The sequence below is a fragment of the Aulonocara stuartgranti genome (assembly GCF_965226115.1).
Source record: "Aulonocara stuartgranti genome assembly, chromosome: 7".
In the NCBI taxonomy this organism is placed as follows: Eukaryota; Metazoa; Chordata; class Actinopteri; order Cichliformes; family Cichlidae; genus Aulonocara; species Aulonocara stuartgranti.
In genome coordinates, this window is record NC_138945.1 from 782,640 (window position 1) to 797,500 (window position 14,861).

General features: G+C 48.3%; 1 protein-coding gene across 4 annotated transcripts in view; it reads left to right on the plus strand.

Annotated features, from left to right (window-relative positions):
* The first annotated feature begins 691 nt into the window (after nucleotides 1-691).
* The window catches only part of rpgrip1l (RPGRIP1 like), a 27,296-nt gene continuing 13,126 nt past the window's right edge, over nucleotides 692-14,861 (plus strand). For 2 of the 4 annotated variants that reach the window (XM_082538635.1, XM_082538636.1), the window contains exons 1-16: nucleotides 692-779; nucleotides 1,428-1,523; nucleotides 1,686-1,830; nucleotides 1,993-2,303; nucleotides 2,418-2,517; nucleotides 11,018-11,161; nucleotides 11,510-11,615; nucleotides 12,050-12,196; nucleotides 12,270-12,343; nucleotides 12,457-12,596; nucleotides 12,700-12,806; nucleotides 12,878-12,928; nucleotides 13,031-13,213; nucleotides 13,340-13,457; nucleotides 13,553-14,005; nucleotides 14,836-14,861. The exon at nucleotides 14,836-14,861 is cut by the window's right edge and continues 78 nt beyond it. In XM_082538635.1, coding sequence (XP_082394761.1) covers nucleotides 1,436-1,523; nucleotides 1,686-1,830; nucleotides 1,993-2,303; nucleotides 2,418-2,517; nucleotides 11,018-11,161; nucleotides 11,510-11,615; nucleotides 12,050-12,196; nucleotides 12,270-12,343; nucleotides 12,457-12,596; nucleotides 12,700-12,806; nucleotides 12,878-12,928; nucleotides 13,031-13,213; nucleotides 13,340-13,457; nucleotides 13,553-14,005; nucleotides 14,836-14,861 — 2,193 coding nt within the window. In that variant the 5' untranslated portion in view covers nucleotides 692-779; nucleotides 1,428-1,435. Of the gene's footprint in view, nucleotides 780-1,427; nucleotides 1,524-1,685; nucleotides 1,831-1,992; nucleotides 2,304-2,417; nucleotides 2,518-2,650; nucleotides 2,834-11,017; nucleotides 11,162-11,509; nucleotides 11,616-12,049; nucleotides 12,197-12,269; nucleotides 12,344-12,456; nucleotides 12,597-12,699; nucleotides 12,807-12,877; nucleotides 12,929-13,030; nucleotides 13,214-13,339; nucleotides 13,458-13,552; nucleotides 14,006-14,835 lie in introns of those variants that run through there. The other 2 variants (XM_082538637.1, XM_082538638.1) reach the window with 2 other exon arrangements.

The following is a 14,861-nucleotide window of genomic DNA, read 5'->3' on the forward strand; positions in this document are numbered from 1 at the left end:
AGGCTAAGACGGGCCTCCATGCTCGTCTGATCATGTGCTTGACAGTTGTTGCACCAACGTGGGCACGGCCTGTTGAACAAGAAGCCAGCAGGCATCATAGATTTCAACGACAGGCTGACTCGCTGACAGATCCGCGCCTGCTTGCCGCAGGCCGAACACACGGGGGAAGGTGTGTTTGCGGGGAGGAGGGTTCAAAGGTTATGCCTGGAAGAAGCAGCAGCAGTGATGGAAGACTGTCACAGCCCAGCGAACACTGACATGCCGACTGAGCTTATCCTGGCCTGCCGACGCTCATCTCAGGGTGCTAAATTAGATCCATCGCCAGTTCATGAAAGGCATGCGTCTGACAGCACGCCTATCAAATCCCCGCAGATGTGTGTGCAGCAGTGAGCCACACTGCTCATAAATACGCTAACATGTAAAGTCAGGTCAGACAAAGTCCCCAAATTGGCCCAGAGTCAGAGATACAGCTGACAGACAGGAGAGAGGGTTTCTGCATGAAAATCAGCAGGAAACAGACACGTTCACACACAAAAGTCCTTCTTATTAAACTCGAAACAGCTTTAAGAGCATTTAATCACTGGTGGTTTATACTGTGTCATATTCTAGAGGGAAATATAAGCTAGGAAAGCCTTTGACTGCTAAAAAAGAGGAACAAAAAATACAACTCCCAGAAGGCTCTTCGCACAGCGCGTGCGCTGTTGTACCATAACGACGTGATGAGCGTTTATGTTTTCAGTAGCAACCGTGAGTTAAACTGAACAAAGTCGTTGTAAAAGGTAAGAAATACGTCAGATGTTACCAGAAAAATGACCGGAAACAAGTCAGAAGTAAATATGGAGTCACGAGCGTTTGAGGCGACACGCAATCTGATAATTAGACGGTTCCGCTAGCTCGTTAGCTACTGCTGCTAATGCGGAAAAAAACACGATAGATTCAGAGCTTTTCAGTGAAATACATCCACGTACGCATAATATATATTTTAATTTATTTACCTGATATTAATATGGTGTGTCCCATTGGTCAAAGATAACGCTGCTTTGTTAAATCATCGCTCGGTACCAGACTACCTTTAAATTCTATACGTTTTAATGTTCACGGTCGAAAGTAGCGTTAAATGTGGCTTCGTAATTATCGTCGAAGACTCGGAAACATCGGAATTAGCCGGTTTTAAGTTCGGCATACATGTAACACACTAGGCTGTTTGAATTTTGGTGCTTTTGAAATGGTGAACAGTCCGTTTAACACCGCGCTATTAGAGGCGTCTTTAAAGTGAAGTGCTGCTGATTAAGTTTTCATTGTAAAGTATTTTTATTCATTGTGCCGATTGTGTTTTTAACCTCACTGAGAGATTTATCTTCAGAGATGAATTATAAAAGGCGTAAAGCTGTCTGTAACCGCCACCGACGGTTGAATCTTCTGTCCAGGCTGAAACATGTCAACCCTCCGGGATGAGACGGCAGCAGATGTGCCGGTCAAGGACGTCACGGTGGACCTCTCCAGACTCACACCGGCTCCACCAGGTGTGTCCACACTCATCAGGCTGTTTCAGAGTCCTCCACGTACCAGCAGACAGTTGCATGACTAAAACGTTGAATTCTAACCTACATTTTAGGTTAAATCCAGTGCTCTGTTTTATGTGGTACAGTTTGTTCACCTGCTAATTTGTTGATTTCTGCTCACAGAGTCGTCGACCTATCAGCACGCCCGTGCGCGACTGGACATCTCGCGTGTGTCCCGGGAGGAGCTGGAGGACCGCTTCCTGCGGCTGCAGGAGGAGACGCTGCAGCTCAAACAGCACAGCCACAAACGGGATGATCTAATCAAGAAGTGAGGCTTCTCCCATATGCCCGGGGCGTTTTTATCACTGAACAAAAGCACGTCTTTAAAGAGAACACGTTTATTTCCTCAATAATATTTTTCCACACAAAAAGCTCCAGAATCCTTAATGTGTCTAACAATATACCATTTAATTTAACTGTCTCTCTGCAGACTGAGCACAAAGCTGAAGAGGCTGATGAACAACCGTGACCGCATGGAGCAGCTGGCAGCAGGGACAGCCCCATCCTCCAGGGTCCGAGACGTGGAGATGGAGGAGATGATGGAGGAGCTCCACGAGAAGGTCCGGGCCCTGCAGGCCGAAAACGAAGGGCTGAAACAGCGCCTCCTGGTGGCAAAGCATCAACTCATCAATCGTCAGAGCCAGAGGCCGACGCCGTACGACCGCATCCAGCCGCGAGTCAACACGGGGTTGAAGAAGTTCAGAGACGACATGTCGTCTCCGTCTTTAATACGACCTAAAAGTGAGTTCTGCGGCGTCTCCAGAGCTTCTCTGCCATCACGCTCCACGAACTGCGTGTTTTCTTTCTCTCTGTTTAACTTTTACCATCTTCCCTCTGTGAATTCATCTCCTGCAGGTACGAGGAGTTTGGAGGGAGGAGGACGACCTCCGACTGGCCTGCTGCCTCGCTATGGGCACAGTCTGCTGGAGGAGGCCAGATCAGAGATCCGCAACCTGTGAGTAGGAATGGGAATCAGTGAGATGTTAGTGATCGATTCTGGCTCAAAAACACCTCTAAGCAGGATATCACTCCGGGTTCTTGGCTGGCTTAGCGTTAGCATGCTGTCTGTGCAGGTGCATGTAAAGAGCTGAAGTTGTGTCAGCAGCATGATGGAGCTGTTTCTGGATGCACGAGCACAAGACTCCATAAGCAGGATCGATCGGCAAACAGACTAACAATTCCATACAGCTGGACTACTGGGAACCACTTCTCTACAAGAACCAGTTCTTAATTCCCGTCCTTACCTATGAGTCATCCTGAGCTTATTTAAGGCAAGGCAAGTTTATTTGTATAGCACAATTCAACAACAAGGTGGTTCAAAGTGCTTTACAGAGACATTAGAAACAAAAACAAATAAAAAGCATGATTTAAAATTGATTAAAACAATCAAACTAACTAACTAATTAACAAACAAACAAACAAACAAACGAAACAGTATATAAAATCAAAACAGATAAAATCAGTAGTTAAATGTAAGTTTTGAAATTTAAGCTTAAAGTGTGGATTTGGTGCTTTATTCAAATGCAGCTGAGAACAGGTGAGTCTTCAACCTGGATTTAAATAAACTGAGTGTTTCAGCTGATCTGAGGCTTTCTGGGAGTTTGTTCCAGATATAAGATTTAACCATGCCACACTGGACTCTTCTCTGGCTGCTTTTCACCAGTTTGTGAATTGTCCCACAAGGAGCAACAGGACAATTGACCTACTGTATGCTAATGTGAGAGATGCATACAGAGCCACCCCCCTCCCCCCACTAGGGAAGTCAGACCACAACCTGGTTTACCTACAGCCACAATACACACCCCTCGTCCAAAGGCAGCCTGTCACAACGCGCTCCATCCGGAGATGGACCCCAGAAAAGGAGGATGCTCTGAGAGACTGCTATGACACCACAGACTGGGATGTGCTCCTGAGCCCACATGGTGAGGACATAGAGGGGGCGACACACTGTCTTACAGACTACCTCAACTTTTGTGTGGACACGGTCGCCCTGCTAAGACGGTACGGTGTTATCCTAATAACAAACCGTGGGTAACACAGGAAGTCAAAGCTGTCCTCAACATGAAGAAGAAGGCTTTCAGGAGCAAAGTGAAGGAGGAGATGAAAGCAGCACAGCGGGAGGTGAAACGCTGCCTGAGGGAAGCAAAGGACACCTACAGGAGGAAGGTGGAGCAGAAGTTGGAGAGGAACAATATGAGGGAGGTCTGGAATGGTGTGAAAACCATCACAGGCCACAACACCAAGAAAAGCACAGTGGGGGGGACTGTGGAGAAGGCAAACGAACTCAACAACTTCTTCAACAGCTTTGACCAGCCCACAACCCCCCCACCCTCACCTTCACTACAGAGTCCTCTCCCCACTCTCCTGCCTCCCTCGCTTCCCCCCCTTCCTGACACCATGACACCCCCCTCCTCCAATCCCTCTCTCAGCAGCAAGACATCTCCCCCCCTCCCAAACATCTCCCAGTGTCACAGTGGATCAGGTCAGGAGACAACTGAGGAAGCTTCGCCCCAGAAAGGCAGCAGGCCCAGACAAGGTGTGTCCTAGGATGCTAAAGGCGTGTGCTGCTGAACTTGGGGAGCCGCTACAATGAGTCTTCAACCTCAGTCTGCGACTGGGGAGAGTGCCCGCCCTATGGAAGACATCCTGCATCGTCCCGGTCCCCAAAATGAACCGGCCCAATGAGCTGAATGACTTCCGACCGGTGGCACTGACGTCACATCTTATGAAGACTCTAGAGCGGCTCTTCCTCAACCTCCTCCGACCACAGGTACAACATGCCCAGGACCCACTACAGTTTGCATACAAGGCGGGTGTCGGAGTGGAGGATGCCATCCTGTACCTCCTACACAGAGCCCACTCACACCTGGATGGGGGAAAAGGCACGGTCAGGATCCTGTTTCTTGACTTTTCCAGTGCCTTTAATACCATCCGGCCCTGTATGCTTCAGGAAAAACTGAACAGGATGGAGGTGGACCCCTGCCTGGTGGCTTGGATCTCCGACTACCTCACCGACAGACCACAGTACGTCAGGCTGAAGGACATCACGTCTGACACAGTGGTCAGCAGCACAGGAGCACCACAGGGAACTGTGCTGTCCCCTCTTCTCTTCACCCTGTACACCTCTGACTTCTGCTACAACTCTGAATTATGCCACATTCAGAAGTTTGCAGATGACACGGCCATCATGGGGTGTATCTGGGATGATCAGGAAGAGGAGTACAGAAGTCTGGTGAGGAACTTTGTCGCATGGAGTCACACAAACCACCTGCAACTCAACACCTCAAAGACTAAGGAACTGGTTGTGGACTTCGGGAGGTCCAGAGAAGGTCCACTGCCGGTTCAGATAGAGGGGGAGGAGGTGGAGGTGGTCAACAAGTACAAGTACCTCGGGCTGTGGGTGGACAATAAACTGGACTGGTCATGCAACACAGAGCACCTGTATAAAAAAGCCCAAAGCCGACTGTACTTCCTCAGGAGGCTGAGGTCTTTTAACATCTGCAGGAAGCTCCTGAGGATGTTTTACCAGTCGGTGGTTGCTGGAGTACTTTTCTATGCTGTGGTGTGCTGGGGGAGCAGCACAGCAAAGAAGGACTCATCCAGGCTGGAGAAACTGATCAGGAGGGCTAGCTCTGTGGTCGGCATGAAGCTGGACACTCTGGTGACAGTGGCAGAGAAAAGGACATTAAAGAAACTGATGGACATTATGAACAATGCTGGGCATCCTCTGCACACGGCCATTAACAACCAGAAGAGTCTGTTCAGTGACAGGTTGCTTCTCCCAAAGACAAGAACTAACAGACTTAAAAACTCCTTTGTCCCACACGCCATCAGACTGTTTAACTCCTCTCTGGAGGGGAGAGGGAGGGGAAACAGGAGGACAAAGGAGGGGGGAACAACTAAGCTGTAGTGCCTCTGCACCTCACTGTACAATACCTTTTGTAAATAGTCAACAGTGCAATAGACCTCAATACTTGAAATGTGCAATTCACTTGTATTTTTATTTTTATTCCTATTTATTCTATTTATCCCCTTTGTATATTTTATTTATATTTGTCTCTGTATTTATATATATGTGTGTGTGTATAACTCTGTAACTTCTGTCGGTGCTGTGCTTTTTTGGAAGTCGAATTTCCCAGAGGAACCCACCCGAGGGATTAATAAAGTTCTATCTTATCTTATCTTATCTTATCTTATCTTATCTTAAGGAGCATAAAAGCTGAATGCAGCTTCTCCGTGTCTGGTTCTGACTCTGGGAACTGATAAAAGACCGGATCCAGATGACCTGAGGGATCTGGAAGGTTCATACTGGGTCAGGAGGTCACTGATGTATTTTGTAGAGATGGCACGATACCACTTTTTTATGTTCGATACCGATATCATAAATTTGGATATCTGCCGATACCGATATGAATCCGATATAGTGTGTTTTAATCAACAAAGCAGTTTTTTAAATATCTTGCTGCATTTTGTATAAGTTCATACTCAAGTTTAAAACAACAACTACACTAAAGCTATTCTGTTATACCTGTATACAAAAAAAATATTTCATAGTTCAGCAATACTGATCAAGCTAATAAACTCAAACCTACACCATCCTCCCTATTCTGGTATTTTAAAGAGTACTTAGCGTAAATATTAAGCAACCTAACTAATAGGGTTCCAACTCCCAGCAACAACAAAAATAAATACCGTATTTTCACGACCATAAGGCGCACTTAAAAGTCTTAGATTTTCTTCAAAAAGTGCGGCGCGCCCTGTGTGTTGTAAGGAGGACGTAGTAGAGAACACCATGAGAACGTTAAAGGGTGAAGTGTGGGCGTTGATCGTATATACCGGGACAATCGCACAGGTATGTGCATTATGCGGAACATCGTTGTTTTAACAACCCTGAAAATGGCAAAGAGACACGCTTACGAAGCACAGTTTAAACTGAAGGCCATCAGCTACGCGGAGGAACATGGAAATCGAGCAGCAGTGAGAGAATTTAAGATTAACGAATCGATGGTTCGCAAATGGAGGAAGCTGGAAAACAAGCTCCGGCAGGTCAAGAAAACGCAGCTGAGTTTCCGCGGACATAAGGCGAGGTGGCCCGAGTTAGAGGAAAGACTCGAGCGGTGGATCATCGAGCAAAGAGCGAGCGGGAGAAGCGTTTCGACGGTCACCATTCGGCTAAAAGCAGTTTCACTAGCTGAAGAGATGAACATTGAACATTTCCAAGGAGGTCCGTCTTGGTGCTTTCGTTTTATGAAACGGTGCCATTTTTCCATCCGGACCAGGACTACGGTAGCGCAGCAACTTCCAGCGGATTATAAGGAAAAGCTGGCCATCTTCCGCTCCTACTGCAGCAAACACATCGGCGACAAAAACATCCAGCCCAGCCACATCACAAACATGGACGAGGTCCCGCTCACTTTTGACATCCCGGTGAGTCACACTGTGGAGAAGGGGACCAGCACGGTAGCGATACGCACAACGGGGTTTGAAAAGTCTTCTTTCACTGTTGTGCTTGGCTGCCATGCTAATGGACAGAAACTGCCGCCTATGGTGATTTTTAAGCGAAAGACTTTGCCTAAAGAGAAGTTTCCAGCAGAAATCATCATTAAGGCAAATGAAAAGGGCTGGATGGATGAGGAAATGATGAAAGAGTGGCTGAGGGAGGTGTATGTAAGGAGACCAGGTGGTTTTTTCCACGCATCACCATCGCTGTTGATCTGTGACTCTATGCGTGCCCATCTCACAGCCGATGTGAAAAAACTAATGAAACAAAGGAACTGTGAGCTTGCTGTCATTCCGGGAGGCCTGACAAAGGAACTCCAACCGCTGGACATCGGTGTGAACCGCCCGTTCAAAGTAAGGCTGTGAGCGGCCTGGGAGCGATGGATGACCGGTGGAGACCACAGTTTCACTAAGAGTGGAAGGCAGCGCCGGGCGAGTTACGCCACAATTTGCCAATGGATTGTAGATGCTTGGGCTAACATGTCTGCTGGCACTGTTGTTCGAGCTTTCGCAAAAGCCGGCATCATTTCCGAGGAGCCGCACGGCACGGAAAGTGACTCTGACAGTGAAGAAAGTGAACCTGGCATGTTTGATGGAGATTTAGCGCAGCTGTTCAGACACAGAGGATGAGGACTTCGATGGGTTTGATTGATGATAAAAATGTGAGTACCAAACTCAGTTTTGCTCCTGCTTTATTTTTAAATACGCACACTTGTATGCTTGTGTGTTGTTGATGATGACGATTACTGGCAATAGAAATGTGAGTAAGGTACCGAATTCAGGTTTGCTCCCGCTTTATTTTTAAATACGCATACGGTACTTGTATGCGCCCTATGGTCCAGTGCGCCTTATGTGTGTGTTAAATACAGTAAGGGCACACATAACTGAGACTGCGCCTTTTAGCACAGTGCGCCTTATGGTCGTGAAAATACGGTAAATAAAAAATAGGGAACCACCCCTCACGCTCCACCTCATGATGCTTACTCGACGTAATCAACCTTAATTTGATGCAGTGTGAAAAAAATGCACAGAAATCAATTATTTTTCAAGAAATATTAAATAGATTCAACATCTTTCTTCAACAAAATTGCAGACTGCACAGATGGTACCTTCCCAAAGGAAAAAGTACTATAGCTTACTAGGGTATATATTAGACTTAATAGTCACTACAGTGGGGCAAAAAAGTATTTAGTCAGCCACCGATTGTGCAAGTTCCCCCACTTAAAATGATGACAGAGGTCAGTAATTTGCACCAGAGGTACACTTCAACTGTGAGAGACAGAATGTGAAAAAAAAATCCATGAATCCACATGGTAGGATTTGTAAAGAATTTATTGGTAAATCAGGGTGGAAAATAAGTATTTGGTCACCTCAAACAAGGAAAATCTCAGGCTCTCACAGACCTGTAACGTCTTCTGTAAGAAGCTTTTCTGTCCCCCACTCGTTACCTGTATGAATGGCACCTGTTTGAACTCATCATCTGTATAAAAGACACCTGTCCACAGCCTCAAACAGTCAGACTCCAAACGCCGCCATGGCCAAGACCAAAGAGCTTTCGAAGGACACCAGGAAAAGTATTGTAGACCTGCACCAGACTGGGAAGAGTGAATCTACAATAGGCAAACAGCTTGGTGTGAAAAAATCAACTGTGGGAGCAATCATCAGAAAATGGAAGACATACAAGACCACTGATAATCTCCCTCCATCTGGGGCTCCACGCAAGATCTCATCCCGTGGGGTCAAAATGATCATGAGAACGGTGAGCAAAGATCCCAGAACCACACGGGGGGACCTGGTGAATGACCTGCAGAGAGCTGGGACCAAAGTAACAAAGGTCACCATCAGTAACACACTACAACGGCAGGGAATCAAATCCCGCAGTGCCAGACGTGTTCCGCTGCTGAAGCCAGTGCATGTCCAGGCCCGTCTGAAGTTTGCCAGAGAGCACATGGATGATACAGCAGAGGATTGGGAGAATGTCATGTGGTCAGATGAAACCAAAGTAGAACTTTTTGGTATAAACTCAACTCGTCGTGTTTGGAGGAAGAAGAATACTGAGTTGCATCCCAAGAACACCATACCTACTGTGAAGCATGGGGGTGGAAACATCATGCTATGGGGCTGTTTTTCTGCCAAGGGGACAGGACGACTGATCCGTGTTAAGGACAGAATGAATGGGGCCATGTATCGTGAGATTTTGAGCCAAAACCTCCTTCCATCAGTGAGAACTTTGAAGATGAAACGAGGCTGGGTCTTCCAACATGACAATGATCCAAAACACACCGCCCGGGCAACAAAGGAGTGGCTCCGTAAGAAGCATTTGAAAGTCCTGGAGTGGCCTAGCCAGTCTCCAGACCTCAACCCCATAGAAAATCTGTGGCGGGAGTTGAAAGTCCGTGTTGCTCGGCGACAGCCCCAAAACATCACTGCTCTCGAGAAGATCTGCATGGAGGAATGGGCCAAAATACCAGCTACTGTGTGTGCAAACCTGGTAAAGACCTATAGTAAACGTTTGACCTCTGTTATTGCCAACAAAGGTTATGTTACAAAGTATTGAGTTGTATTTTTGTTATTGACCAAATACTTATTTTCCACCCTGATTTACCAATAAATTCTTTACAAATCCTACCATGTGGATTCATGGATTTTTTTTTCACATTCTGTCTCTCACAGTTGAAGTGTACCTCTGGTGCAAATTACTGACCTCTGTCATCATTTTAGGTGGGGGAACTTGCACAATCGGTGGCTGACTAAATACTTCTTTGCCCCACTGTATATACAACAAACTATTTACAACACAGGGGGAAATCAAGACCATGACAAACTGAAACACAGGGCTTAAATACATAGAGGGAGTAATCAGGGAATAGACAACAGGAGGGAAACACAGCTGGGGCAAATCAGAACTGACGAGACAAGGAAGCGTAAACTGAACACACTGAGATAAGACAGACCTTCAAAGTAAAACAGGAAACGCATAACAGTCATGCCTAAAACAAAACACTGACAACATCGAATCGTAACAAAAGTATTTCCTGTTTTCTACGTATGTTTTGAACCAGTTTAGTACAGTTCCTGAAAGACCTGCCCAGTTCTCCAGTCGTTTGAGTAATATGTTGTGGTCAACTGTATCAAATGCTGCACTGAGATCCAGTAAAACTAAGACTGACATTTTTCCACTGTCTGTATTCAGACATATGTCATTAAACACTTTTGTCAGAGCGGTTTCAGTGCTGTGGTTCTGTCTAAAACCTGACTGGAAGGCATCATAGCAATTATTCTGTTTTAAGAAGTAACTGAGCTGCTGAGAAACTGCTTTTTCAATGATCTTACTTAAAAATGGGAGATTTGAGATCGGCCTGTAGTTGTTCATTTGTGTCTTGTCAAGATTGTCCTTTTTCAGTATAGGTTTGATTACAGCAGTTTTTAGTGATTCTGGAAACACACCTGATAATAAAGAAAAGTTGACGATCTGTAACAGGTCTGACTCTAAAGTCTTTGAGACCTTTTTGAAAAAACTTGTTGGCAGGACATCTAAACAGCAGGAGGAGGAGTTCAGTTGACCTAAGATGTCCTCCAGGTCTTTGCTGTTAATAGGGTCAAACAGTTTCATGGTGTTTAAACAGGTTTTCGGTGGACACAGTACATATCCTGGATATTAAGGATATTATTAAAGGTGGTATTTTACATCAGTCATTGAAACTCCTCACAAATATTTACCGTGTCCTCCTAGCTGGCATCGGCACTGAAACAGGAAGATAAGAGTAACTAAGGCTCCACAGAGCTTCCTTCTGAGGATTTATAAATGACAGTTTTTGTAGTTCTTTACTGGATTCACGCTGTGAGTGAAGTGCAGACTCGCAGCTTTAGCTGGAGGGTTTAAATAAGGTCGTGACACACACAGTCCCTCATTTTCAGAAGCTCATTGATTGTGACGCGCCATGTTTGTGTCGCAGAGAGAATGTGATCGAGTCCCAGCGGAGCCGCATGGAGGAGCTGGAAGGTGCATCGGAGCTGCTGAGGGAGGAGCTGAGGAGGAAGGAGGCCGAGTATGAAGAGAGACTCCTGCAGGTCCGGCAGGAGCAGAGCTCCAAACTGAGGTACGAGCTGCTGGTTTTAAATACGAAGCTTCCGTAAAGCTGAGCGGCGCCTCGTTCTGATGTTTCCTGTTATTTCATCAAAAATGTCGTTTATGTTTGAGTAAATGAAAATCCATCTAAATAAAACCAGTGAGAATATTTTGGTCTCAGGTTTTTGTTGGAGGGGAGCACCAGAACCTGTTTCTCACGGTTTCAGTCCAACAGCTTTCACCGTATCAGGGCAGAAGATGAGCTCGTGCTGTGGCGAGGCGTCTGTCATTCACAATAATCGCTTTCTGTGGTCACCTCTTCACTCAAAGCTGTGCTCGAGGTCGAGGTTGTGGATGAATCTTTGTTTTTTCCTGTCAGGACGCACGTCAACAGCAACGTGACGCTGATCAAACTGCAGAAGCAGCTGGCGGTGAGATCCAACACCGTGGCCGAGCTGGAGGGGCGATATCTGCAGCTGCAGGAGGTGAGACGTTTCCTGGCCTCCTCCTCTTCCTCCCCCACCTGAAACCCTGCAGCACCAAGATCAACATCCAGTAATCACTACTGATCTTCTCTGTCTGTGAGAGAACAAATTATCGCACTTTTCTATGCAACGCTGTGACTTCAAGCGCAATCAAATCCCTCTGCAGCCAATCAGGAGAAAGATTTCTTAAGAGGGGAGGGGCTTGATTCAGTGCACAGCATTGTTTTAAACTGTGAATCATGCAGATGAGTAGGGACGAAACACCAGAGCTGGATATGATGAGCTCAAAGATCATGTGACTAACCTCCCGTTTATAATTCCACCTTATGGCACTGACACACATCTGCAGACACAGCTGGCCTGACGAGATCAACAAGACCAGGTGTCAGGTGTGTACACAGAGCGAGCTAACAGCGGCGGCGTTTGTTTTGCAGAGTCAGCAGACGCTTAAGCTCAGTCATGAAGCGGCGATGGCGAAGGTGGACGAGCTGTCGGCGGATCTGAAAAACGAGCGGCTGAAGCGCTTGGAGCTGGAGAAGCAGCTGCAGAGTGCCAGCGTCTCCAGGACGAGGATGGAGCAGGTGAGCCCGAGTCCGCTGTAGGGGTGTGCTGCTGTGCAGGTGTGGTGGCTCACCTGCCTGTGTGTGCGTTCAGCTGCAGGAGAGGATCGGCGAGCTGGAGCAGGACAGAGACCTGCTGAAGGACAGCAACGAGAAGCTGCTGAACAGGTGAGCAGAAGGAGGCGAAGACACGCCGCGGCGCTGTGAGGGCCGTTTGTCCATGAACGTTTCAGTCTTACCTGGCCCAGGTTGACCTCCGTCACCTCCTCCTTTCGTTGCAGCGCCTTTGACGTCTCTCAGCAGGAGAAATGGCAGCTTCAGGAGCAGCGGCTGAAGCTTCAGATCTCTCAGCTGGAGACGGCGCTCAAGGCCGACCTCGTCGACAAAAACGAGATCCTCGACAAAGTCAAGGCCGAGAGAGGTACGGGTACGCCCCCTACCTGCCCATTAAGATCGCTCCGTGTCCCGTGAGAGCGCCGAGGGTGAACGTGGCGACCGATTTCCTCCCTCTGATTGTTTTTCAGACACAAACGAGAAGCTGAAAGAAGCAAATCAGAAGCTGGAGGTGCAGTTCCTGCAGCAGAAGCAGCAGCTGGAGGAACTGAACGAGCAGCTCAAGTTTTACAGTCGGGTGAGCAGATGAATCAAATCCTCTCGCCTGCTGCAGGTTTGGTGTGTGTGACATCACCGTGCTCTTCACAGGGGAGCGACTACGACGTGGCCGAACTCACCGAGGCGCTGCTGCTCGTCAAAGTGAGTGCCCGTCACACGCCGCTGCCGTCGTTACTGCGATCATACACAGCCCAGATTCAGTCTCACGTCTCGCCTTTTGTCTGTAACATCATCGTCTATCAGACACGTAAATCCCAGAGGAGTGGAGATCTGGACTTCCTGAGGGAGGCGGAGGAGGAAACGGGCGGCACCAGCATGGAAAACGCCATTAAGGAGCTGCGAGCCGCTCACGCCGAAACCATCCAGGAGCTGGAAAAGACCCGGAGCCTCCTGAGCACGGAGAGCCGGATCAGCCAAGGCTACAAGGTGGAGCAAACACACCCGCCCACTTTTATTCTTACTGTATGCAAAGCAGCAAGGGGAGGGGTCAGAGTGGAACCTGATCACGTTTGTTGTGCTGAGCAGAATCTATTTCCTTTCTTGTGGCCGCAGGCCGAGCTGGACGCCGCGCTACGCAAGATGGACGCCGACAAACTCGAGTACGAGCAGAAGCTAGAACGCCAGGCTCAGCTGCTGGACGCCAGGGCAACGAAGATCAGGAAACTGGAAGGTTCCCGCCCACCCAAGCATCCATCCAGTTCTCCTGCTGATGTTCAGTTTAAAGAATAAATGAACCGTTGATGATGAGGTTTCTCTGCTCCGCAGCTCAGCTCAGAGACATCGCCTACGGGACCAAAACCTACAGCGTCAAAGCGGACGCCACAGCCGAGGACGAGGCCGACGAATCTGGCGAAGCGCTTCACCTGGAGAGTGGAGAAAACCTGCTGGAGCTTCAGATAGTAGGCGTCACGCTGTCTGGCTCTGCCCTGCAGATGCTGGGCGAAGCTGAGCCCGCCACCTTCTGTACGTACGCCTTCTACGTGTTCGAGCTGCACGCCACACCGGTGGTGACGGGCCACAGTCCAAAATACAACTTTACTTCTAAGTACGTGGTTAGCGTGGACGAACGCTTCCTCGACTACCTCCACCGGGGCGCGGTGAGGGTGGAGCTGCACGAAGCGCTCGGTCTGGACTGGAGGACGCTGGCGGCTGGCGAGCTTCATCTGCAGCAGCTGCTGGAACAGGACGGGAAGGTTCACGGCAGCGTGGCGCTCGTCGGTGAGTCATTGGTCTGTGGGGGGAGGGAGACACTGACATAAGCACAGACTGAGAGACAGCCAAAGAGCTGCTCGTGTAAAGGCTCAGGCTCACTGACAGAGTCCATGTTTCATTTGTCACACACAGACACACACAGACACACACAGACACAAGAACAACACTGAACAGGTGCAGACCGACAGCGAGCAGTGAACAACCGTTACCGGGTGCATCACTAAAGTACATTATTTTGTTATTAAGTGCATGAGCAGTGTAGAGAGTCCAGTCCAGCATCACTCGGTGTGGACACACTGCAGGTCAGGGAGCTCTGAGCGAGCGGTGCATCCAGCAGAGCGCACCGCTCTTTGGAGAGCTCGTCTATCCCGATGCTGTTCCTCCACCTTCAGAGGGAGGTGGAGGTCTGAGGAAGAAGAGACGCTTCTTTAAAAAGATGTTTAGCGCCATCTGCTGTCAGTACGGAACATGACGTCATGAGTTTGGTTGGTTGTGGCTAGCAGACTTAACATAAACTAATGTGAGTCTGTTAGCTGCAACCAACCACATGACGTTACATCTAATGTAAATTAGCCTTTATAAGGGGAGCGCCTCATGTCCGCTCTAAGCTCAAATATGTACAAGGTGAGAGTAGGGCCGAGGACACAACCTGGATATTTACCTTCCTGTGTGTCATGAGGGGCCGTGTGACCCGCGAGCCAGCTCAGTGACGGCCGGATCCACGCGGTCTGCGGGCTGGCGGCTGTACTTGACGATGACGGTAGACTCGGCGACTGTCGGTGATGCTCGATGAAAACGCGTCGTCAGATGAACGCTCGTGTGCAAACCTCTTTCAGGGTCGCGTGATGAGGCGCGCTGCTTC